Genomic DNA, 25,284 nt, shown 5'->3' on the forward strand with positions numbered 1-25,284 from the left:
AACCTATCAAACTAGGTTTCCTTTTACATCTTCTAGGCACTTCCCTTTCTCTGGAGGCGATAGGCATTATCAGGACGGGATTGTATTCCTAACAGCCCAATAGCACCTTATTTCAATGTGACTAGTTTGGAATGTGAGGAGGTGACCATTCGCTTCCCATCTTATGGCTGCCTCTGCTGCTTAGCCAAAGGCCTTAACCTAAGAACAGGGCCTCAGACTGTCTTAGTAAGAGAAGGCTCTTACACCGGCAGACAGTGATTTTGATTCTCTCTTTTATACCTCTATAACTAGCCAAGTGATAAGAATACACCTAAATTCTTAGAGTATAGGCCTTTACAGACAGGCCTGAATATCTATATCCTAACACTATCCAAGGCTATTGGCACACTGAAAACATTTAAAAGGTGTTGGACTGAAACTAAAGAGTTACAAATAAAGCACTCACTCCTCACTGAGTGATGTTCTGTGTGTTTATTTTAATCTGATATTTCCTGGGTAGAAACAAGAGGATACTCCTCCACAGAGTGGAAATATCAATAGAATTTCTCTTTCTCTCTCTTTCCATAACAGGGGGAGTCTTTCATGATTCCCAAGAAAACAGCTGCCCCTTTATTGTTTGCACCTTTGGACTTTGGGTATTGTTGCTCTCTGTTTGTGCGAGAAGGACCAGGGAAGTAAGTGGGTGAAGGAATAAGCCCCCTAACAGATAAGTGCAATTGGAAAAAAGACAAACCAGGAGTAAAAAGGGAAAGTATTAAATATATAAGACAAGGATTTAACATATACAATGTTATGCCATAATAATACTTTGTACTTATGATTTCTTTCATCTTAGGATGTCAAAGCACTTTAAGATTTAAAAGCAGAGTTTCTAAAACTCCCTTGTGAGAAAAGTATTAAACTAAGTCACAGAGTAGGTAAGTGTCCACACCAGAGCTGGGACTGAAACTCAGGAATCCAAACTCCTAATCTTCAAGTTTTACCACTAAATATGATGTTTCCTTACATATCACCAACAAGAAATATTCTGCAAGTGGAACTTAATTAACAGTTCTGTTACTGGTGTGTGAACACTAGTATAGTTTTATTTATAGTTTATTTATTTATTTATAATAAATGTATTTATTAATTTATTTGTACTGTGGTAGTGTCAAGAAGCCTCAGTTATGGACTAAACCCTATTGTGCTAGGTGCTGTACAAACATAATTAGTCCCTACCCCAAAGAGCTTACAGTCTTTCAGCTTGCCGTCCTATAGCTCTGCAGTGCTAACAGAAGTAAACATAAGATGATAGGACTTGACAGAATATACATGATAAAGATAAAAAGAAAAGGAGGACTTGTGGCACCTTAGAGACTAACCAATTTATTTGAGCATGAGCTTTCGTGAGCTACAGCTCACTTCATCAGATGTTTACCGTGGAAACTGCAGCAGACTTTATATACACACAGAAATCATGAAACAATACCTCCTCCCACCCCACTGTCCTGCTGGTAATAGCTTATCTAAAGTGATCAACAGGTGGGCCATTTCCAGCACAAATCCAGGTTTTCTCACCCTCCACCCCCCCACACAAATTCACTCTCCTGCTGGTGCTAGAGTGAATTTGTGTGGGGGGGTGGAGGGTGAGAAAACCTGGATTTGTGCTGGAAATGGCCCACCTGTTGATCACTTTAGATAAGCTATTACCAGCAGGACAGTGGGGTGGGAGGAGGTATTGTTTCATGATTTCTGTGTGTATATAAAGTCTGCTGCAGTTTCCACGGTAAACATCTGATGAAGTGAGCTGTAGCTCACGAAAGCTCATGCTCAAATAAATTGGTTAGTCTCTAAGGTGCCACAAGTCCTCCTTTTCTTTTTGCGAATACAGACTAACACGGCTGTTCCTCTGAAACCTGTCATGATAAAGATAATTATTTACACTGAATCATTCTGCTGTATATGATATTGACATCTCCCTGTTGACAGCCATGGCAGCACTGTGACATGGGCAGTGTAGTCACGCTTTATCACTGGGGAGAGCTCTCTCAGTGATAAAAAAAACCCACCCGAATGAGCACTGGTAGCTTTATCGCCAGGAGCATGACGCACAGCAATAAAGCGCTGTCTATACTGGCGCTTTTCAGCGCTAAAACTTTTGTCACTCAGGGGTGTGTTTTTTCACACCCCTGAATGACTAAAGTTTTAGCTCTGAAAGTGCCAGTGTAGACACAGCCTAAATGACTAGGCCATCATCCTGCTTCAGACACTCTTGTCATCTCACAAGTATTTAGATCCATGGGTTTGGATGCAACCACTGTGAAGACACATGCAAGATTCTTCAGTCATTATCTAACCATTCAACACTAATGTGAGTGTCTGACTGGGAGGGTCTATGGCTACTGGAGATGAATAAACAGTTGGGAGAGAAGCATTTGCCTGTTTAACATATGTGCCTGCCAAGCTGTCTTTCCAGGGTCATGGAGACTCCGTAGTTCCTCTGGGCTGTCAAACAGATTACATGCAGCAAAAGAGCCGGAGCATCTCTGCCTGCTACTCAGAGTATACACTGATAGTCACAGACTTCCCTCTCGCAGCAGCTTTAAGTGAACCCTTATATGCCCTTGCTAAGGTTTTGCAGCCTTCATCTTCTGGTGTCCTAAACAATTCAAGAGCCTTATTATTTTGTAACAAATTTTTTCTCATGCTGCAAGTATCTTTGCTCCTGATATAGAGCCTGATCCTGCAAATGCTCTGTGAAGCATGTTCCCAGCATGGATGTCCACTGTTAAAACAGTTTCCAGGGCTCACTCTCAGATGGCTGCACTTCTGCAGGGGGTGATATGAACCTTTTGTACAGCTGTTCTATAAACTTATAAAATTTTTAAAGCACTGTGGGATTCTTCGGGATGAAATTTGATAAAGGCGTGTAAAGAATTATATTTACAAAAAAAAAAAATCAAATGCACAAATACAAAATGGGGAGTAACTGGGTAGGTGGCAGTACTGCAGAAAAGCATCGGGGGTCATACTGGATCACAAATTTAACAAGAGTGAATAATGTGATGCAGTTGCAAAAAAAGGCTAATATTTTGGGTATTAGAGCGTTGAATGTAAGACATGGGAGGAAATTGTTCCACGCTGCACTGGTGAGGCCTCAGCTGGAGTATCGTGTCCAGTTTTATGTGCCATACTTTTAGAAAGATGTGGAAAAATTGGAGAGAGTCCAGAGGAGAGTAACAAATGTGATAAAAGGTTTAGAAAACCTGACTTATGAGGAAAGGTTACAAAAACTGGACAAGTTTAGTATTGGGAAAAGAAGACCAAGGGAGGGACTTGATAAGTATGCAAAGCACAAAAGGTTTAAGGGCTTTTATAAAGAGGATGGTGACCGACTGTTCTCCATGTCAACAAGAAGTAATGGGCTTAATCTGCAGCAAGAAAGATTTAGATAAGATAGTAGGAAAAACTTTCTAACTATAAGGATGATTAAGTACTGGAATAAGCTACCTAGTGTGGTTGTGGAATTCCAATAGTCAGAGGTTTTTAAGAACAGATTAGACAAACAGGTTAGGGGTGTTCTAAGTATATTTGGTACTGCCTCCATGCAGGGGGATAGACTAGATTACCTCTCGAGGAAGGTCCCTTCCTGCCCTACATTTCTATGATTTTTATATATGTACATTGTTATTATATTAACATAATTTTAGTATATAGTAGAACCTCAGAGTTATGAACACCTTGGGAATGGAGGTTGTTCATAACTCTGAAATGCTTGTAATTCTGAACAAGTCATTGTGGTTCTTTCAAAAGTTTACAACGGAACATTGACTTAATACAGTTTTGTAACTTGACTATGCAGAAGAAAAATGCTGCTTTCCTATTTTTCCCCCCCTTAGTTTACATTTAACAGAGTACTGTATTTGCTTTTTTTGTTTTGTTTTTGTCTCTGTTGCTGCCTGATTTTGTACTTCCGGTTCCAAAAGAGGCGTGTAGTTGACTGGTCAGTTCGTAACTCTGAGGTTCTACTTTATACACATTTTGAGTGACCAAAATACTTCCATGAAGATGTACTGCTCTTACTTTTTCACACAACATTGTATTGTGTCCTACAGGTGGATTTGGCCTGCTTTATTCTTTCACTTGCCAAAACAACGCTCTAACAAAAACTGTCACCAAAACCAAGACCTAAACCCCATGGCAGAGTTCATAATGGGTCATCAGACAGTGCTCAAGTAGGACTTGTGACTGTAGAACGCTGGTTCGGCATCTCAGAAACTGAATATGGTGGACAGTTACAATTCTCTGTTAATCTTATAGCAACATAGCAGCTATTGAAAGAAATACTGTACAATCAGAAGGATTTCTTCGTTGAAGAGTAGATGAGGTTGGATGTCTGTCTGAAAAGGTTTTTTTCCCCTTTTCTTGAAAGCACAAATCATTTGGCTTGTAGTGAGTCAGATCCAGATTGGAATGACAGTCCCATTGCCCTGGCTAAATTTCAATTTGAGTAATTTCAGTCTGATTATATTTGTCCCCCTGAAGTTTTAATTGGATATCATATTCTTTACTTCCTGTCCTAAATTAAAGAATAATATTTCTATTAAACAGCTGTCATGACTCATGTTTTAGTGGTGGACAAAGTGATTGCAGCGTATATGCCTGTAATGCCCTTTGGGATCCTTTAGAATGAAGATCATTATATACCGGGGTTCTCAAACTTCATTGCACCGTGACCCCCTTCTGACAACAAAAATTACTACATGATCCAAGGAGGGGGGACCAAAGCCTGAGCTCACTGAAGCCCCACTACCCCGGGGGGAGGGAGGGAGGCCAAAGCCCAAGCCCAGTGGGGCCAAAGCGGCCTGTAACCTGAGCCCCACCACTCAGGGCCTCAGGCTTTGGACCCGGATGTGGACCCCAGTACCCAGCAAGCCTAACCCCAGTCCTGGCGACCCCACTAAAACGGGGTCACAACCCACTTTGGGGTCCCCACCCACAGTTTGACAACTGCTGTTATATCATTATTGCATACCATTAAGATATTGTTGTTACAGGTCTGCACAAATTCTGCATCCACCAATTGCCAGCAGCAACCTCCAAAGAGGCCAATACCACACAGAAAGGCAGATGGGAATAAACTCTCATAAGTCCTCTGATAAAGTGTTACTGACACAATGCGTCTAGCCCCCTGCCATCCTGAAGGCTCCTCTGCAGCCTAGCTCCCTTAGTGACAACACTAGGGTAAACGTATTGTGTTTGAAAGATATGATGTAGACGAGTAAGTATTTCTTCATGGTCCAATTTGAAGTTCAGACAAGAGCAGGAATATTGACTCTGCCCATCTGCCATAGCCCCCATTCACCTCTCTTAGGGAAGATACTTATTTGGGCAGCATGTTTTAGTAAAGTTACATTACGTTATGTATCATATTCAAGCCTTACACAATCAAAAGAGAAAAGTGAAAAATGAGGCCATGTAATATTCAATGTGATCTTGATGCAATCGGAGCTCAGAAAAGCATGGTCTGGTCACGGTCACAAAATGAGCACTTTATCTTCTCCAATAATGTCAACAGACAAGAGATATGTGTCATAGAAGTAGTATGCTCCTTTTAATACTTCCATTGTTGTTCAAGCATTGAAACTGTTTTGGATGACAGTTTTTGAATAATGCTGGAAATCTGTGGCAGGAGACAACTCTGAATATTTAATTTTTAAACTCTTAAGAACTGTGTTGTTATGGCATCGGTGACTCTAGAACGTGCTTGATATGACAAAATAGCCATAAATGTTAAGCGCAAACTCTGCAGATATGTGACATCAAGTGTTCAAACCAATCAGATGGGGGGAAAAAGCCAATTAAATGTTGGGATCCTTACACAGAGGAACAATAACATCAAATGACAGAGGGGCTGTGTTGCTACTAGCTCTCCCACACATACACCCGAACTCTAATATCTAGCGTGTGTGGGGGCGCACATGCATGAAGCAAGGACAGAAGGTGAACCAGTGCTGCCTGAAATGGGGAGTACGCTCTGCTCTCATCCTTCCATGGACTCAGGAGCTACTCTATCACTTTACACCCTGTCACATCTGACAGTGAAGAGGAGCAAAAAGTCCCTGACTTGTAATGATTGGGAAGGTACACAGGAGTGATATACTATTACAGTTTACACATGGTCCCTTGTAAAGCAATGGGAGTTTTGTAAACACAGTGATTGGAATGGTTGGGTGATATCCCTTTGAAAAGGAGGAGAGAGAGACTGTTGGAAGCAGGAGGTTCCATGGCACTTGAAAGCAACAGTTGGAACTGGTCAGCTGACATGAGAAGGATAAAAGTGAGGGGAAGAGAGAAGAGAAGAGAAGAGCAGTCAGGGAGGAAGCATTACTAGGAAGCTTGGAAGAGTGCATCAGAAGAGCTGAGTGAAAGGAAGGGAACAAGAGGGGAAACCAACAGAATCAAAGAAAAAGCAAGAAGTAGCAGTGGAAGAATAACAGACTGGGCCATCCCTCCAAAAAGATCAGTGAGTTCCTAGCTTTCTCTCACTGCATGGAGCATATACAGATCTGAATTTGCTTCCTGACCTTTTTTGGGGGAAAAAAATACAAACATTTCAAGTATTTCTCTCTCTCTCTCTAATGAATATATTGTGGTCCCATAGGCTAATTACCTAGTTCTGGTAAAAGGTAAACAGTTTCATAGGATGTTCTTATCAGTACCCAGGAACTACAGTGTGTTGTTGGCATTCAAGACGGCGCATCCCAGCTTACTAGACCTTAGATGCATCAATGGGCCATACTAATCATGTGCCTCAGGATACCGAATGATCAGGCTTGACAGAATCAATTTTTTTAATATCATTTCAATGGATACTGATGTTTATTTTAAAGCTTTTTTTATTTTTAACCATTTAAATGTTCACACTTGTGGCAAAATATGGGAGGTTCAGGCAACGGGGTGGTCAGGCAAAAATTATTTAGTGACAGAAGACACTGAAATTCAGAAAGTTAAAACTTTATAACCATTAAAATACAAATTATCAACGTCACATGTCAAAATATACCAAGTACGTATTGTTAAATCAAACTCTAATACGTTCTCAAGTAGCATTTTTCTAACTTTGCCTGCCTGTATATTTCAGTTATTATGGATGGAAATACTTTTTGTCAGTTTGTGTGTGTACGGTGAAATAGATGTTTACTGATATCTATCAAAAATCTAATCCTTCCAAGGCTCTAAATAATTCATAGACTCAAATGCAGGGTGAGGAGTAGACAGAGGCTTCTCCCACTGTGATGTTCCCATTTGGAAGTAGCTTTCCTACAGATGTCCACGTTTTTAGGTACTTGGAGCCCTTCATATGAAAATCTGAAGAACTGCAGTGAATGGTAAATATATGGTTTATGCCAGAGACAATCCAAGCAGATATAACTGTTTGCCGTATAGACTGGCTCCAGCGATTAAACTTGAAGCCAGCTATTAAAGAAGGAAAAAAACAAGCCACACTTACCCTCTCTGAAGATGAAGACAGCAACAATAATGGATCTTAGGAGATTCACACAGGGAATGAGGCAGTTTCTCCTCAGTGATATGCTTCAACAGTGCCCTGGAGAGACACCCCTAGGAAGGAGAAAATAATGTAGTCTCCATGACTCTTTCAGTCCCTTGCTTCTCATTTCTGACTGCCAATAAGCATGCTCACCCATGGTACTAACAATTGCTATCGTACAGACGTAATGAGACCAAATACAGTGATGTTCCTTTCCTCTTGGCAGCTATTCATACAGCAAACAGGGCTAGAACATTAGAAATAGAAAAGTTCCAGAACACTCCGGGACAGTTGGGAATGGTGACTGTTAGAGCTGGGATTTGGACGTGAAAGACAGCAACTGGGGAGTGACACGAGGGATTTGGCTGTTGGAATTTGAGAGGTGAGAATGGCAGTTCTTAGGGGGAATCCCAGAGAGAAGAAAGCTGAAGAAAGTGCAGTGACAACAGTAGGAACCATCTGAGGGGGAGAGAGGGATCAGGCAGGGAAGTGTTACTGGGATGTTGGGTAAAGTGTGTGAGAAGAGCCATATGAAAAGGAGGCGAAAGAAGAGAGCAAGAAAACCAAGAGAACCAGGGACAATGCAAGAGGCCAGAGAGTGGCAGAGAAACAGCAGACTGAAAAATGCAGTGGAAAAGATGAGCTTCTGGTTTGCTTACTCTGTGCTGAGCACATGAGGGTATAGAAACATAGAATCTCAGGGTTGGAAGGGACCTCAGGTCGTCATCTAGTCCAACCCCCTGCTTACAGCAGGGCCAATCCCCAATTTTTGCCCCAGATCCCTAAGTGGCCCCCTCAAGGATTGAGCTCACAAGCCTGGGTTTAGCAGGCCAACACTCAAACCACTGAGCTATCCCTCCCCCCCAAATCACTGAATCACCTTCTAATCTGATGTATGTTTAAATTACTCAAAGAATAAGCGCTGTACATTTGGGGATGAAACACAACAAAGTGATTGAATCCATGTTTTAAGAGCAAAATGGACTTCAACAGTAACTACATAGCCATGACCGGCAACTCCAGAACATAAAAAAAATGTGTTTACAATCGATATCTAGTCTCCTAAGAAGCCCTATGCTATCTCAATCAAGTTAGCTGAATGCGATTGAAAAGCTCTCTAAACGCTCGTTGAGACGCAGGCTAACGGAAGCGTTTGAAGCTGTGGCCTAGGCCTTTTCAAATAGCAACAAGATGGCAGTGACCTGTGCTCGTTATTCACTTGCAACTGGATAGGAACTGCTAATTGAGATATCAAAAACCAATTATTGACTCTATGAGCCAACCAGTGCCTCTCAGCTTAACCTTTCAGAAGACGTTACAGGTTGGGTTTAGGCTTTAGAAGGACAAAGAACCCAAAGCAGCACACTTATTATGAGTGATTATCAGTCAGGTGACCCCGGAACCCCATTACTGAGTGACATTGCTGCATAGCTACCAGTGGCTCCCTCAAGCCTACATCCTTTTTCTGTGGTGACAGATTGTACAGGACAGAGTTCAGACAGCCTGTGATACACTCTTCCCTTGGGCCACTGTGCCAGAGCAGGAGGTGGTAGGTGTACGTTGCACACAGCGGATGTTGTGACTATCATGGCTGCATGGCTACCACAGCAGGCATGCATAGGCCACCACGCCAGCTCCTTACTGGGCAGGAAACCTGCGGGGCCAACCCTCGGGCACTTATGCAGCTGCAAGGCCAGGGGCTGGAGCGTGTTTTGGGGCAAGAGAGCTGCAAGGTCATCGCCTGGGGGCGCGGCAGCCCATCCCTGGGCACAGCCGTCGAAGGCCGGGCGGAACCAGCCACGTGTGTGATGGAGCGGGACAGCGCGCGCCGCTGTCCCACTTTCCCTCTCCCGCGCCCGCTTCTCGCGCCGTCCTCGGTGCCTTAGCACTGAGCTCCGTCCGCCCTCTCCCTGTGCGCGAGGCGCGGCCAATGGGGGCACAGCGTGGGGCAGGCGGCGGAGGCGGGGCCCACATGGAGTCTGGTGCGGCTGCGCACAAAGCTGCCCGCCCCTGGATGTTCAGGACGGGAGGGGGTGTCTACGCCTGCGCATAACAGCGCTGGTCTCACATGCCCAAGAGCGGTGTTTTCTGCGCCTGCGGTGTGCGCCTCCCCTCCCCAGTGGCCGGGAGAGGGGGATTGCTACGCATGCGCAGTGTGGCCTTCGTACCCCTGTGCCCCGGAGGGGGGGGGTTGCTGCGCCTGCGCACAACGCTGCCCGCCCCTCGCCAGCAGTAGCAGCAGTAGGAGGAGGCGGCGTTGGTCCCGGCTGGGGCGATAGCGTGAGGGTGCCCGAGCGCCGCTGTTGCCCCCTTTTATCCGGGAGCCCCAGGTCCGGGCCGAGGAGGAGGAGGAGGAGGCGTCCCGGCCGCGGAGGGAGTCCGAGCGGCGGCAGCAGCAGTCTGTGCCCGGCCCCCCCTGCGCTCAGTCCCGTTACAACCCCCTCCCTCCGCGCTCCGCAGCCACCAACATGTCGGCGCCGGCGGCCAAAGTCAGTAAGAAGGAGCTGAACTCCAACCACGATGGGGCCGACGAGACCTCAGGTGAGGCCGGGACGGGGGAGGGAAGGGAATGGCGGCGGCCGCCGCGGCCTCCTCCCCGCACGGCGCTGCACCGACCGCCATTTTCCCCAGCCACACGGGCCGCGGCCGGGCCGGAGGCGGGAAGAGCGCGGGGTCGGCCGGGCGGATGTGCAGGCCTCAGCCGCGGCAAGAGGAGGCCATGTTAGAGCCCTTTTGTCTGTACTGCCCGGCCTCCTTCTCCGCGGGCGGGGGGCGCTGCGGCCTGCGCGGAGCAGCGGGACCCCCCCCTCCTGGAGCAGCATCCGCGGAGCCTCATTGTGCTCCGCCGCCGCCATGATGCTTCGCCGCCTTGTGGTCTCGGAGCCGCTACTGCTGCATGGTGCTGCCCGGCCGCGCAGCGCCGGGATAGAGCGGCGCTGTCTCGGTGGCTGGCGGGGCCCGCCCGACTGGGGAGCCACGCGCTACTCGTGCAGCAGCGGGATGCGGCTGCCCGCCCGTCCCCACGTGCGATCCGAGCAGCCCGTGTGTCCTCAAAGGTCGGTACTCGGTTCACCGTGGCGTGGGGTTTGCATCAGTCGCCGCCGTAGGGGGAACTTGCCCCCCGGTAAAGGCTGTCGGTTCCCCCACCCATGGATCTTCGCCTGTTTGGCGCGGGGTGTGGAGGTGCTCATGGCAACGAGCCTCCAGGCCAGCCGCTCTCCGCTGTGCCCGGTTCCTTTCACACACGTGCTTCCCGCACCTGAGTTTTCCTGTGTAATGGGGGCGGGGGAGAGAAGACGACACCAATCTACCCATCTCCGGCCGCAGGGTGGGGGTAGGGCTTGGCTCTGAGGCCCCCACCGGAAACAGCTACCCCATCACACGAAATCCTCTGTGTTCGCAAAGTAATCGGGGGAGGGGTGCCTGTGCCGCACTTCTACAGCTGCTTCCCGCTACCTTTCGTTAATCTTAAAACACTTTAGGCAAACAGCCATTGCTTAATTAAGCGCTCCAACAGCCTCTGCCGAGTTAAAGTTCTGATTAGAAAATGTCCACTTCATGGTGGTTTTGACATATTTCCCCGCATCTCTTCCGAAACGCGCCTGTTAATTGTGGAAAACAGCCTTTCCAATTGTACTATTTTAATGAGCATTTTGTATCTTATTTTTTCTTTAGTATTCAGTTCACTTAACTGATTCAATTTCTGTAACTGTGTTCAGTTCAGAAAGAATGATTTGGTGTATAATTTTAGTAAATTATTAAACTATTGTTGTTTCAACAGATGGGCTATAAAATACCAAGTGTATGTGACAATATATTGTGAATTAGCATGGGACCTGGTTTGAGCCCTTTTTAAAGAAAAAAGGAAAAAGATAGCAAAGCTTTACACCAATCTTCAGAGACTTCACTTAGCAAGTTCAGTTAGTAAAAAATGGTAGTTTTACAAGGTCTGGTGAGCCTTGTTGTATCAAGTGGAAATAATCATTTAAATGCCATCCAGAATAGTGGTAAAGGTTGTGAAAATAAACTTTTCTGATTGTTTCTCAAATGGTGTCATATATTATTGAGACTTCTTTTCAGTAACTTACGGAGTTTGATGGATTTATTTTTCTTTCAGAAAAAGAGCAACAGGAAGCAATTGAACATATTGATGAAGTACAGAATGAAATAGACAGGTAAATTATTAACAAAAAAACTTTTCAATAATTTAAATTATGTTTTAGCAGAACTGGAAAAAAATAACTTGTAATAAAAATGCTTTCGTAACTGAAGTAGCGTATGTACCATAGTTGTTCTCACACTTTCCAAAATCTCAAAAGTATAGTAGTGGTTTGACATTTGAAGGTGCAATCTTGTGTCCTGTTTAGCTGTGTACAAGTAAACTAGCTGGGCCTTAAGATAGAACTTGACTTTTAACACTTGAAATACATTGTGATGACTTTAAAATGGCTTTGACAGTATACATCTGGCACTCATTGCCTTTTGCAGGTTAATACTTATTTTATTTTTGTAAGATTTCATTTCTTTGTGAAAAGCAGAACTGAAAATTGACTTAGTAAAATGTCTAGATTTAATTTAAAAGTGCATACACCAAACTCTAGGCTCTTGTATGTTTTATAAAATCTATCGAAATTTACACTGGAGCAGTAAGCTATCTATCTATCTTCTCAGGTCACTGCCGGCTTAGGCCCTGATGCCTGCAACCTTTTTCCTGGCAAACAGACACCCTTCCCACTACCCTCCTAAACTGACTAATGAACCTCCAAGTGGACATAGGAGTCTACCCGGGAGGAGCATTTGCAAGATTAGGACTTTACTGTGTAACAAACCATTTTAAAAAAAAAAAAAGAGAGAGAGAGTTCTGTGGTCTTAAAAGGTTCTCTTTGTGGCACACAAACTTATTTTGTGTTTATCTTGTTTTTCTGGCAAATAATATGAGGAGGGGCAATGAGCTTGAATCTGATCCAGTATCATGTGTCAAAGTTCACCGGTCCTTCTAAACTAGATATTTACAAATTTTAATAGTGTGCTGCTTTCAATTTAGAGCCCAACCCTGCAAATGCCCCAGAGCATAGCGTTTACTAGTGGTGTAGTTTCAGTCAAGTCAGTGGGATTACTCCCGATAGTACAAGCTAAATAGTGTTTGCAGGATTGGGCCCCTTGTTTTTGGCTGACATATTTCAGGCAGGGTTGATTAGTTTAATTAAATAATCCATTCTAGTTTTGGACTGTCTACTGATTTTGCACTTTGTTCAAACTTCAGATCCCCATGCTATAATACAGTTGTTAACATGAACCTTTCTTTTCCTTTAGACTGAATGAACAAGCAAGCGAGGAAATTTTGAAAGTAGAACAGAAATACAACAAACTCCGCCAACCATTCTTCCAGAAGAGGTCAGAACTGATCGCCAAAATCCCAAACTTCTGGGTAACAACATTTGTCAACCACCCACAAGGTATGTTCCCAGTGCCTTTTTTTTTTTTGGTGGCGGGGGGGTGGAGCTGGGAGGGGCATCAGGGAAGTTTGTTACATTATGTACGCCTTTTAGTCCTTTGGTTGAGAAAATTGCTCTTAGATTTTTGTTTCCCCCGATTAACAACACTGGCTTCTGTTTGACTACATGCCTAGAACTTCCTTTTGAGGCGATAATGCTATCAAACGGAAGCAGTTTATCCATTTCTACTTCTATTGTCCCAAAGATTTTCTTCCACTTGCGTTTTGAATCCAAGAACAAACTTGATCGCCATTATTAGGACTCCACCACTATACTTTTTACCATCCTCTTAAGTGAAAGAGAATACACCTTCAACAACCTTTTCAGTGCTCTTTTATGGACTGTATTGCAGAGAGTACTTGATAGTGACCTCTGGGGAGCTGAGAGCCAGTGGCTCTTTTGAGCTTCCTCTATAGATGGGCTGGGACAAGTAAACAATATACTAAATGTCCTACTAAATCAACTTTCTGTGACATTTTCTTATAATGTTTGCTGCAAAATAACCTATATAAATAGCTTTGTGATGCAAGATTCCTAATTCTACCATAGTATCTGCACTGTTGGGGGAAGAAGATGAGGAGGCACTGCATTATTTGACCAGAGTTGAGGTGACAGAGTTTGAAGATATCAAATCAGGTTACAGAATAGATTTTGTAAGTATCACGGACAGTCTGTTTAATGTTGTGCCATTTTTATTTGCATGTAACCTACATCAGAGAACAGTAGCATAACTTAATATTTCAAAACTTATAGTACTTAACATTTTTTAGTTAACATATCTGGTGTGCTATAGACAAGTATGCAATCCTAACTTTATTCTTTCCACTCTACAGTATTTTGACGAGAATCCATACTTTGAAAATAAAGTTCTCTCCAAAGAGTTTCATCTGAATGAGAGTGGAGATCCATCTTCAAAATCAACTGAGATCAAATGGAAATCTGGGAAGGCATGTATCTTTACTGGGGCGGGGAGGAATTAAATCATTGCTCCACTTGAAACAGTGTCAGTGAGTGCTCGGTGCTTTGATGCAAAAGAAAAAACACACACACCCAGTCCATTCCTGCTGGATGAAACCCAAGGATATGGTGAGGCTGCATCTACACTGAAGCTTGTAGTTAATTCTCTCACTTTGTCGCGCACCCGTGGAAGTGCTAGTGAAGACCAGTTGTCAGTATTTCTACAAGCATGTCAGTTCAACTGCTCAGAGTGGGCCTAGAAATCACAGTGAAGTGTGTGCTTTTATAAAGAAAACAAATTCACACTAGCACTCCCAACTTTTTTAGGGAATTCTCCCACAGTTGATCTAACATCAGTGCTACAGTTCTCATTGTAAACTACAGTTCTCATTGTAAACAAAGCCTAATTTAAACTTCAGGTTACAGCTGCCTTTCCAATTTCAATATTATTATGCTAAAAGTTTGGGTGGCCACTTGGTCTTTGTAAGGAAACTAACAAATCTTTTTATCTAATGAATTGGTTTTTTTTGCATTTGCCAGTTACATCTATATAGTTAATGCTTTCTTTGTAGTTCATAAGTTACATGTACATCTTGTGGAACTTCTGAATTAGGAGCTCATTTCCTGCACCTCACAAAAGTAAACTACAATATTGCAAATGAGTCTATTTGAATCCGTCATAGTTGGATCTGTTGGAAAACTGCATCACACTTCAGTCAAAATTTTAGCATTTTCCTCTGGTGTTCTGGGGTCTTCCAGCAATAACTTACATCTTGCAGTACCTTATGGTCATTCAGCTAATTATTAAAACAAGCTGAGTTATTGCTGTCCATAAAATTGCATAAACAAGTATATGCTGGGCAAAGTGTCTCAACAAAGCAGCAGCTAGAAGTCCGTACACATTAAGCAACGAAGTAAAAGGTCCAGAGTTACCTCTGAAGTCATGTTTTCCAGGTGTATAAGACAGGACAGTACAGAGGTATTGGTCTCAAAGGCGTGAGGTTAACTTACTATATTCTCTTGCTAGTGAATATGTTGTAGTAGCATAAAAAGTGAGTTGTATGCTTTCCCCCTTTCAATTGCTACAAAGGGGAAACAGGAAATTTAAAAGGGGAAAACTCCAAGGATAAAAGACTTAGATTAAGGATTTATCTTTTTTATGAAGAAAACAAGGATAAGCCCATCCTAGGGGGAGAGAGAAGGAAGAGTGGAGTGTTAAGACAATGTTTTATAAAAAGGCCTAGAGTCGTGGTGGGCAGCCCATCAGGGTAATGTGCTGGCGGCCGCAAGACAGTTTGTTTACCTTGACTGTCCACAGGCATGGCTGCCCGCAGCTCCCAGTGGCTGCGGTTTGCCGTTCCCAACCAATGGGAGCTGCGGAAAGCGGCATGGGCTAATTTGAGAGCTGCTTAAATTGTTTGTGCTTAATGTTAGCATTTAAATAGTTCTAACAAGTCTTTGAAATTAGCACTTCAGTAAATGGTTTGCGTCATACCTTTGCCACTGTGTGGCTGGGAACATTAACAAAGGTCAACAGGTAGTCTCTTTGAATTGTCAATATTTCAGTGGAGAAAGCTAGAAATAAAGGGAGTGAAAACTTACATTCTGAGGAAAGTAGCAAAAAATTGAGCGCTTTTTTACTAGCACTGAACCTATTCATGAGAAATGGTAGCTGAAACTCATAGCTATGAGGTGTCAACTAGTACATGCCCTTGGGGCTCTGTATAATCTGTCTCCTACACACCTCTCCTTGAAAAAGAACAAGTAGTATGTGGTTGCGTAAATAAGCACATCTCCAAACGCATCTTGTGAAACATGGTCAGGAAATTCTTTCAGGAAAATACTTAACTTTGTCTCTTCTTTTTCAGGACCTGACAAAGCGCTCAAGCCAGACACAGAACAAGGCCAGTAGGAAGAGGCAGCATGAAGAACCAGAAAGTTTCTTTACCTGGTTCACTGACCACTCTGATGCAGGTGCTGATGAACTAGGAGAAGTCATCAAAGATGACATCTGGCCAAATCCATTACAATACTACTTGGTACGTGTAGAGTTGAGCTGTTTGTAACGGTGTTCTCGTGGCAATGTCAGAATTAATTTGATCAATGCAGTAACATTGTATATGTATTTTTAATTAAGGTTCCTGATATGGATGATGAAGAAGGTGAAGGAGAGGAAGATGATGATGATGATGAAGAGGAAGAAGGGTTGGAGGATATTGATGAAGAAGGAGATGAAGATGAGGGGGAAGAAGACGAAGATGATGATGAGGGAGAAGAAGGAGAGGTGAGAACACATTGTTTCCAGATCCAGGAGATGAATAGATCCAATTAGGAAATCCTGTTTCAGCATTGAATTTATCTTGTTGATAAATGTTAAGGTGTTATTGACACACTGTACAGTCTGCTATTATGTTTTTCAGAGGGGAGTTCGTATAGGTGATAACAGTTCTTGCAGCTTGAGCAATGATTTTAGTGTACTTAGTTGGTGGGGGGGGCAAGTACTGCCTTTAATTTGGAGATGGATAGCTTTAGGAAACTCGTTGGCAAAAATGAGGAAAATTGATCTGTTTTATACCCCAGTTCATCCAAAAGCCTGTTTTTTCTTTCGGCAAACTGGTTTTTATTAGTGAGTTACTGGGTATTTGAGTGCCAGTTTTAACGTTATTCCATAAATAGCAAATTTTTTTGTATGCATCCACTTTTAGCAGGTTTCACCTATTATATACACTTTACTCTGGACTGTTGCCAATTTTTATGTGGTTGTGTCCTCATTTTGGGAGTGCTAGGGATGACCTCCTCACCTCTGCTACTCTCACAATCTCCAGTGATTTAAAGTTTGGAATTAGTTATCACCCAGTAACTGGGAATGTTGCACTGTTTCATTTGTTACAATTAATTTATTAACCACATTTGGCTTTTGTTATTGAGGTACATGAAACTGCCTTGGAGGCAAACAATGGGGAAGGCTTTGGACGCTGTGCACGTAGACACATAAGGTGCTTGATTTTAGATGCAGTAACTAAGCTCTGCTGAGCAATATTCTTGTTAGTATCTAAATAGTATTTTATTTAATCTTGTAGATTATTTACTTAGACTTTACTACTCTTTAAGACTGCCTATTCAAAGCTCTGGGTGCCCTTAGCAGTCTCTTCAATATTCACTAACAAATAGTTCTGTCAATTTTCATCCAAATCATATGTCCCAGCAATAACATGGAGATCAAACCTTATCCAGCCTTACCTATTTCCATGTGGAGGGGGAGAAAACATGATCTTTTCAACCAGTCCTGCAAGAATATCTGCACAGGACTTTTTAGAGGGTCAAAAATTCTGGTTAATTGCTGTTTGAAAGTCAGGGCTGTCTGGAGTTTGAATGTACTGACTCCCGCTCCTTCCCTCTCCCCACCCTCCAAAAAGTGACTAGATTTTAACTGTTTCTTTTCTTTCAACAGGAAGATGAAGGAGAAGATGACTAATTAAACACTGATGGATTCCAACACCCACCCCTCCTTTTCTTACCTTTTTAATTTTTCTCCAGTCCCTGGGAGCAAGTTGCTGGTTTTTTTTTTTTTGTTTGTTTGTTTGTTTGTTTTTTCCCCCACCCTTGTGCTCAGTCGCCTTGTTCTCTTGAGGTCTCTTTTTCTCTCCTCTACACCATGATTCGCCATTTATTTTGGGGGAAATACCCTGAGCAGAATACAGTGGAAAAGAAAATCTCTACCAGTTTCTGTTCCAAGTTCATTTTTATCCCTTTCTGTCTCAAAACAAAAACTGTTTATGGAATCAACACACCATGTTCTGTGGGAAAAAAGAAAACCTTCTGCTCCCTTCACTCTGCTGGAAGCTGAAGAGTGCTAGGCCCCTGTGTAGTAGTGCATAGAATCTAGCTTTTTTCCTTCTTTCTCTGTATATTGGGCTCAGAGATTACAGTGTCTCTATGTGAATATGGACAGTTAGCATTTACCAACATGTCTGTCTACTTTCTCTTGTTTAAAAAAAATTAAAAAAACTAAAAAAAAAATGGGGTATAGAAGGTCAGCAAGGGTGGGTTTCAGATGTTTGGGTGGGTTAAGTGGGCATTTTGACAACATGGCTTCTTCTCCTTTGGCATGTTTATTGTGATGTTTAACAAACATCCTTGCAGTTTAAGATGACACTTTTAAAATAAAATCTTCTCCTAATGATGACTTTGAGCCCTACCACTTGATGGAGAATCAGCAGAACCTGTAGGATCTTATTTGGAATTGACATTCTCTATTGTAATTTTGTTCTTGTTTATTTTTAAATTCTTTTTTTTTTTTTTTTTTGGTTCACTGGAAAGGAAAGAAAGATGCTCAGTTTTAAACGTTAAAGTGTACAAGTTGCTTTGTTACAATAAAACTAAATGTGTACACAAAGGGACTAATGGTCTTCACTGAACAGAATATGTTTCTGATTTTTCTTGCTCATTTTCCCGTATATTGTCAAATTTTTTTTGTCTGTAGTTTCTAATTTAACACCTGTTGGTGTGTGGTCAGTATGTCTGTATTGCAAGATAACCTCATGGCTATATGGATTTAACCTGAATTTAAATTGTTAGATAGTTTTCATATCTGAAAAAAGTGTTTACTTTAGGTGTAACTTACCATAAATTATCTGATACTATCAATAAGTTGCTGTCAGACTGCCTATCAATCATTACTATAAATTGGCAGTCATTACTGTAATCTGCACATTTTCTCTTTACTTATTTTTATATCTCCATAGGAATGAGTTGTGGTTACATTCCTCTTACGTTAAATTAATGGAGTCTTTAAATGTTCCCTCTTGCACCAAAAAGATTACCTGATGTTCTAAAATAAAGAAATTTGCAGATTTAAACACTCATTAGTGATGTAAGAGATACCACATATCTCTAATAAATCAAATCACTGAGAAGACCATACAAACTCAAGTTAAATGATCAAAGGCTAATGTTTATAATCCATTTGGTAAATAGCTTTCTCAGTTGAGATGTTAAATCAGTTTCAATAACACGTTCAGGCTGATTGTACTCCTCTTCAAAAACAGAAGAATCTTATTCTGCTAAATTACATCTCACAAGGATGTGGTTACTTTGCATGTGGAATTTCAGTGCCATACAACCTCCAGTCTATGCTGTTTATATTTTCAACTATGTGAGCTAATAAAATGCAACCTGTTTTGATTTAAAAGTATCAATTGCCTAAAATCTACATCTAGAACTAACCAGAATAGCAAGTGGCAAAGTTTGATGAAACCTGTTCTAGCAATAATTAGCATTTATACAATTACTTTAAAAAGTAAAATACCATATAAACTAACCTCATTTCAATGGATATTTTAAAACCTGTATAGAACAATTTTAGTATTAAATCATTGTATAGCTGTCTTTTCCTAATGGGTTCTCAGGATGGGGGTCTTCACTCTTACAGAAAAATTTCTTTTAGCCTGTCATAGCAGCACATGTGTATTTGGTGATGCTAGAGAATTAGTGCTACGGAGTAAGGTTATTCTCTTGAGTGATATTCCACAGTGGGGAGAGACACTCCTTAAAAGACAGAACCAACTCACTTTGTTCAGTGACAGTTGGGTTGGACCTACTGCCTTAGTCCATGTCCATTTTTTGCATCAATTTTAAATAACTCCATCTTTTAACCAATTTAGTTACATTAGTGCTAAAACTGTAGACAAACTGTTGCCTTGCATCTTGTGTAGCCATTTATGTAGTGCACAGTAAAATGCTACTAGAACTAACTAAATTGTGCTTATTTAGGGAGAAATCTCTATGCTGTCAGAAAGAGTGCGTAAACTATCTCCTGCCTATATTGCAAGACCTATAAAAAGTTACATAATCTGCTTTTCCCCAGGACACACACAATAAGGTGGTACAGCTGAATACCAAGGACAAAAAGTAAGATGGGGGGAGGTGTGATCAAATGCCCCTCCAAGTTTGAAAACAAAAACTGATTAGTACGATACAGGTGCCAAAACAATCCCACTATTGTGCAGACAAAATATTGGTTTAACTTTCTGGTGAAACTACTCTACATTGCAGTTTTATTCTTCACAACAGTAAGAGTAAAAAACCTTTGAACTGCTAGTAAGATTACTTTTGTTCTGGTAAACTTTTATCAACTAGTAGTGGGGGGAAATATAAATTGAGTAGGGATTAAAACACTTTCCAGATTTAAAAATACAGCCCTAAGTGCCCATCCAGTGCTCTACACACCTACTTGGAAAAACTCAGTCAAACATACCTATTTAGAAGTGCCTGTTCTTTGACCCGTTTCATTAAGCTTAGTAGATACTTGTAATTACTTATGTAATACACTGATGGGTATGTTTTCAAGGGATAGAAATGTCCTTGTAACAATTAGGGTCAAATACAAGTTCTGCAATTTCATAAATTAAGACCGGAAGAGGGATCTCTAGTACATTCCTTAAAACCTTTAATCACTTTTTAAGGTAAACTATCCTTATGAATTATCTTGGCAGATCATTTATCATGAAATTCTCAACAGAGGTAGGAATTCTCCCATTCAAGCTAATGGAAGCTGGCTTTTACTTCCAGTATAAGAGCTGTCTAAGTTAATGGTTTACAATTTAGAAGTTGAAGCATTTAATAAAGTTTTAGCATGTGTATTTAACCAGTATGATAAGAAAGCATATGGAAGAGCTTCCATATTCTTATGTTTGAAGTTTAATAGATAAAGGAAGCAGAAATGTCCGCCGCTTCTGTAAACTTTAATGCCAGATCTTAAACATATGCACATGGGAAATGTATATAGATTGTAGAATTAGTAAATTTAGCACAATTGTGTTGGGGGGGGTCATTCAAAATTTATAGCATCTCAATTATTTTCTTATTAGTCTATGTGTGAAAATGTGAATGCCAGATTTCCTCTATCAGTAGGCAGAATAGTGTGCATGTGCATGAGTGATTAGAAATTGAGGCCTATATTCATTTCTTTGAACTTGCAAATACTTTCCAGTTCTATTTGAAGAGAAAGTGGACCAGGTTAATAAATTTTTACTGATGCAACACCCAAATTACACCAAACACTGTAGCCACTGTCTATGAATTTTAAAACCATAATGTTGATCTTGGCTTGCAAGAAGATATTTTTATGCCTTTATTTCTGCTGTAACAATACTGTTAGAGCTTTCAGGAAAGCATTTGCTGTGACTGATAAATAGATTAAAGGACACTCATGTCATTTTCTGGGAGAATACCCTCAATAATACATAGTGATTTTGGAAAATTCCTTTTAAATATTAGTTGAGGGTATTTTTCTATACTTAATATTTATAAAGGTTAGTAAGGACCAATTAAGGGCCATATCCTGTATCAGGCTGTGTTATGGGGTAGATCTTCTAATTATGAAGTTCAGTTTTCTTTAATGGGACTCTGTGGGCTCAGGTTAGGGCTACTGGAACCCCTGGTAGGATGTAATTAAAGGACTATGCACAAAGAGCTGTCAATTGCAAAAAGTAAACAACATTTTCTAAGCTTATAGTATTTTAGGAGATACTTGTCAGGTACCAAATTTTTAGAAATACACTATTTCTGAGGTTAGTGTTCTCCCTTTAATTTGTTCCAGACCAGGGAGAGAAACAGTTGCTAAAACACCAAGTTTCTACTACACTACTTGCCCTCCTTTTCTTTATTAAACAGGACTGGAAAGCATGGTTTCACTTTAATCATATTTATCTTAGCATGCTATCTGGTAGACAACATCTAATAAATATTTTCTCCTGGTTTATGAAAGTAATTGTCATGCTTTTTTTCTAGTGAGACCTATAGGTTTCTTTACTGCCTCTTCATAACCTCTGGAAACCTCAGCTGTGCTCATTCATTAGTAGTACTTACTAGTCGGTGATAGAGTTTAGGGTCCTGGTCCTAGCCTACTGAATTAAATAATAAAGCTTTGATTTCCATTGGAACCGAATTAGGCCCTAAATCTGTAAAGAAGAGACATTCAAACTCACAGGGTAGTTTTCTGAACCAGAATTTCGGCCAGGAGGTGAGTGTGCTAATTTGGGAAGGGAAGGGGATAATGATATTTTAACGTAACAGGTGTGAACAGAAATGGCTAAGGGAATTTGAAGCAACAATTGCAATTGTGGCTCAAGCTGGTCACTCAATGAGTGCTGACCCATGAGGTTAGCAGAGTCTATTCTACAATTTGAGCTGAAGATCACCTGTTCGATCTAGAACAAAGTATATTTTATATTCCACCCCACCCCTTCCCCTATTTTACTTCACCCGGACAACACCCCAGTAAAGCTGGAGTAGATACCACACGAGAATAGGACAGATCTATGAAGTCCAGGATCATCGCCTATGTTTCCTGGAGCGCTTAAAGGGGCGCGGGGGAGGGAGTTGGAAGCAGGATGTGCACCCCACGAGCAAAATCGCGGCTAAGGGTGGGAAATACAGAAGGGCTCGAACCTGTATTGTTCCCGATCATGCAAAGTTCCCTCCACGCCACACACACCTTACCAAAAAAAAATAGTACATCCGAGATGTTATGCTTCATATAATCAGTCCGTTATATGTGTCTCGCTAACAACTCACCCCTAGAGGGCGAAACACACACACACTAGAATTAAAAATGTTCTCATTTACAATGTTTTATCTCCAGTCGAGCCCTTTCAACCTTAACTGCGGAAGGATCGTGGTAGAATCACCACAGAAGGCGATAAGCTTCCCTCAGGCAGCAATTCGTCCCTGATCAGAGTCACAAAAGTATCATCAGAGTCTTCGAACTCCACATCGGCGACGTGGGGTCTCCAAGGCCTAAGCTGATACGCCCAACCTATTGGGGTGGAGAAAATCAAGCGGAGGGGAACGAAGTTAGGAACCCGACCACTACGAACAAACAAACAACTCACCGTAGAACAATTCCACTCCCTTCAGTGAGATAAATTAATTTGCTCCCAGTCAAGTCCTCAAGAGTTTCGCTTCTGCTACTGGTGTACCATCCTGCCCGGACCTATCCCTCCTCCTATCCACCCCCTCAATTTTCTTAGTTAAATACCCTCCACCGACCCCCAAATGATCCTCCTCCGTGTTTCAAAACATCCGTGGAAGGAGTGGAATGGTGATTAGAAGAACTGGTGCTTCTCCCCCACCCAGAGCACAAGTGAAAGAAGTTGCAGGGCCTCAGCAACGGACAGAACCATCCCTTCACCCTTCTCTCTAATCGCAATCGCTAGGGACAAAGGGACCCAGTTCCAAGACAGGACCTTAATCCCCGCCCCTTCTCCAGGAAGGTCCCCTGAAGGGGAGTAGACCACATTTCATCCGGAGACCATATTTGCAGAGGTCTCAGAGGGACCCCGGGTCTCCTGCGTCTCCGTTCCCAACGGCAGCTCGGCCATTCTTAGGAGGCGGTTACCTAGGTGTGCACGGCACCTGGGGCAGCTGGCCAGCATCCAGGAGAATCCCGGGAACCAGAAGCCATCCTCCGCCAGCCAGTGCTTGTGCACTAAGCCCTGACCAGGGTGATCACCGAGTACCTCTCCCCAGTGGGATCCTGGGAGAGCTGCACGGGCACTTTGCGTTTCCCAACAGTGACCGTCATGTTCCTGACAGGCAGCACTGGCTGGGGAGGAACTTCAAGTCCCAAACTCGAATCCGCACGCTTGCAGAGAAATAATTCCTCTTTCTCCTCCTCAGGATCATGCTGGTGGGTTGCGCTTTGATGCTTGACCTGAGGCACTTAGTGGCTGCGAACCTCCCTGAAGCAACCAAGGGAGAGGAAGAGGGCTGCTAGCAAAGCCAATGCATGCATCCTCCTCCTCCAAGCTCATACATGCATAAGCCCTGAGAGTGAATAGCTAGCTAGCCAGCCCTCTTCCTTAGGACTGATGGGCTATTCAGCTGATTGGTCCTTATTCAGTGGTCCAGTTCTCCAATATTATTAAACCGCTTCTTGAGCCCCTCCCACTGGCTGTTCCACCTGGAGAGAATCCAAGACCTGGAAGGAAAGAAGGGAAAGATCCTGTAAAGCCAGATTTCAGAGTAGTAGCTGTGTTAGTGTGTATTCGCAAAAAGCAGAGAGCACAGCGCTTTCCACAAGTTGGAGGACCAGGAAAACTAATTCTATTCTCTCCCCAGGCTTCTACCCAGAGCCTTCTCCAGCCTCTGACCATTCAAAATGTAGCCAAGACCCCTACCTGCTGTGAAAGGCTTTGTCTGCTGAAGATAAGAGCAGAATCTCTCTGCCCTTTCTACAGCTTCTGTTCCTCTGAGGCTGAATCTAAATCCAATAACTTGACTTTTTAACTTTCCAGTATTTCCTTTACATGGACACAGTTTAGTGTAGAATCATATAGTACAAAACAAACAAAAATACTGTAATTCTGTTACTAATAAACAGCAGATGAATAAGGGTTAGCACACATCTATCATTGTTTACTTTTGTAATTTAATTCAGTTTGGAAAAAAACTAGACTTCAGTTTCAGTTATACTTCTTGTTCTGGTCAGTTTAATTTGCTAGTTCTCATACTGTAATATTCAGTCTGCAAATTCTGCAGAGGAATGCTTACATAAAAAAAAACAATTTTAATGTAATTTAAAAAATAATGGAAAAATTTATGTTTATATCAGGTTTTGTACACACTTTAAAAATAAATAAACATGAGACTACTATTAACTGAAAATATCCTCTAATTGTGTAGCCCAATTCCAGCTGTTAAGTTGTGGAAAGTTGTGTGTCACTTCAGGACAGAAATAACCTGTTTAATGGAATAACAAACAGCATTACATGTGGCTGGCAGCAGGAAGAGATCTTTAAGTACAGGGCTCTACCACTTGAACTGAAGGAGAATGCCCTTTAAGTGTTTGGAATATAAGCCCTAGGACTGCAATAAATCAATTCTGTTCCTATCTATGAGGGCAGTGTGACAAACACACATTGATCCAGAGGTCCAATACCACCGAGAATCCAGGACCACATTCCTGGACCTACAAGAAGAATTATGTAATGGAAGAAAGAGTCAAACGTTAAGTACTGAAGAGGCACAGTTTATCTTCCAGATTTTAACGTCTTTCCAGACAAATAACTTTCCTAAGATGGAGTTAAATATCTATCTTATTTAAGGAGGGATTTTAAAAGGACACCTTTGTTTTCTGATAAAAACAAATTTTAGGAAAACTGAAAATTAAAAAGTAGTGTTACACTTAAAATGGATTGTACTGTAGAATTTAAATTTAAGAGTACCTGTCTTTTTTAATCAGTGTATCAAACTGCTCCCTTATTTAAATCTGTATGCAGTTTATAGATACAATTAAGC

The 25,284-nt window shown here is 42.0% G+C and overlaps 1 protein-coding gene across 2 annotated transcripts; it reads left to right on the forward strand.

The window, feature by feature from the left end:
• The first annotated feature begins 9,714 nt into the window (after positions 1–9,714).
• SET (SET nuclear proto-oncogene) lies at positions 9,715–18,379 on the forward strand. 2 transcript variants are annotated; one of them, XM_073313813.1, is made up of 8 exons: positions 9,715–10,072; positions 11,649–11,706; positions 12,845–12,987; positions 13,576–13,679; positions 13,860–13,973; positions 15,852–16,022; positions 16,121–16,267; positions 16,912–17,496. In XM_073313813.1, exons 1-8 carry the CDS (start codon positions 10,000–10,002, stop codon positions 17,014–17,016), a joined length of 915 nt encoding a protein of 304 aa, XP_073169914.1. In that variant the 5' UTR covers positions 9,715–9,999; the 3' UTR covers positions 17,017–17,496. The 2 variants fall into 2 exon arrangements, with proteins under 2 accessions (XP_073169914.1, XP_073169916.1); XM_073313815.1 differs by having other exon boundaries at positions 9,718–10,072; positions 17,435–18,379.
• Positions 18,380–25,284: the final 6,905 nt, after the last annotated feature.

The sequence above is a fragment of the Lepidochelys kempii genome, chromosome 16 (genome assembly GCF_965140265.1).
Source record: "Lepidochelys kempii isolate rLepKem1 chromosome 16, rLepKem1.hap2, whole genome shotgun sequence".
Lineage (NCBI taxonomy): Eukaryota > Metazoa > Chordata > Testudines > Cheloniidae > Lepidochelys > Lepidochelys kempii.

Excerpts from the sequence above, each read along its gene's own strand:
- SET (XM_073313813.1), top strand. The coding sequence starts at position 10,000 with ATGTCGGCGCCGGCGGCCAAAGTCAGTAAGAAGGAGCTGAACTCCAAC. Across the intron at positions 13,974-15,851 it reads TCAAATGGAAATCTGGGAAG|GACCTGACAAAGCGCTCAAG; the intron begins GCATGTATCTTT and ends CTTCTTTTTCAG. Across the intron at positions 16,268-16,911 it reads ATGAGGGAGAAGAAGGAGAG|GTACATGAAACTGCCTTGGA; the intron begins GTGAGAACACAT and ends TTTGTTATTGAG.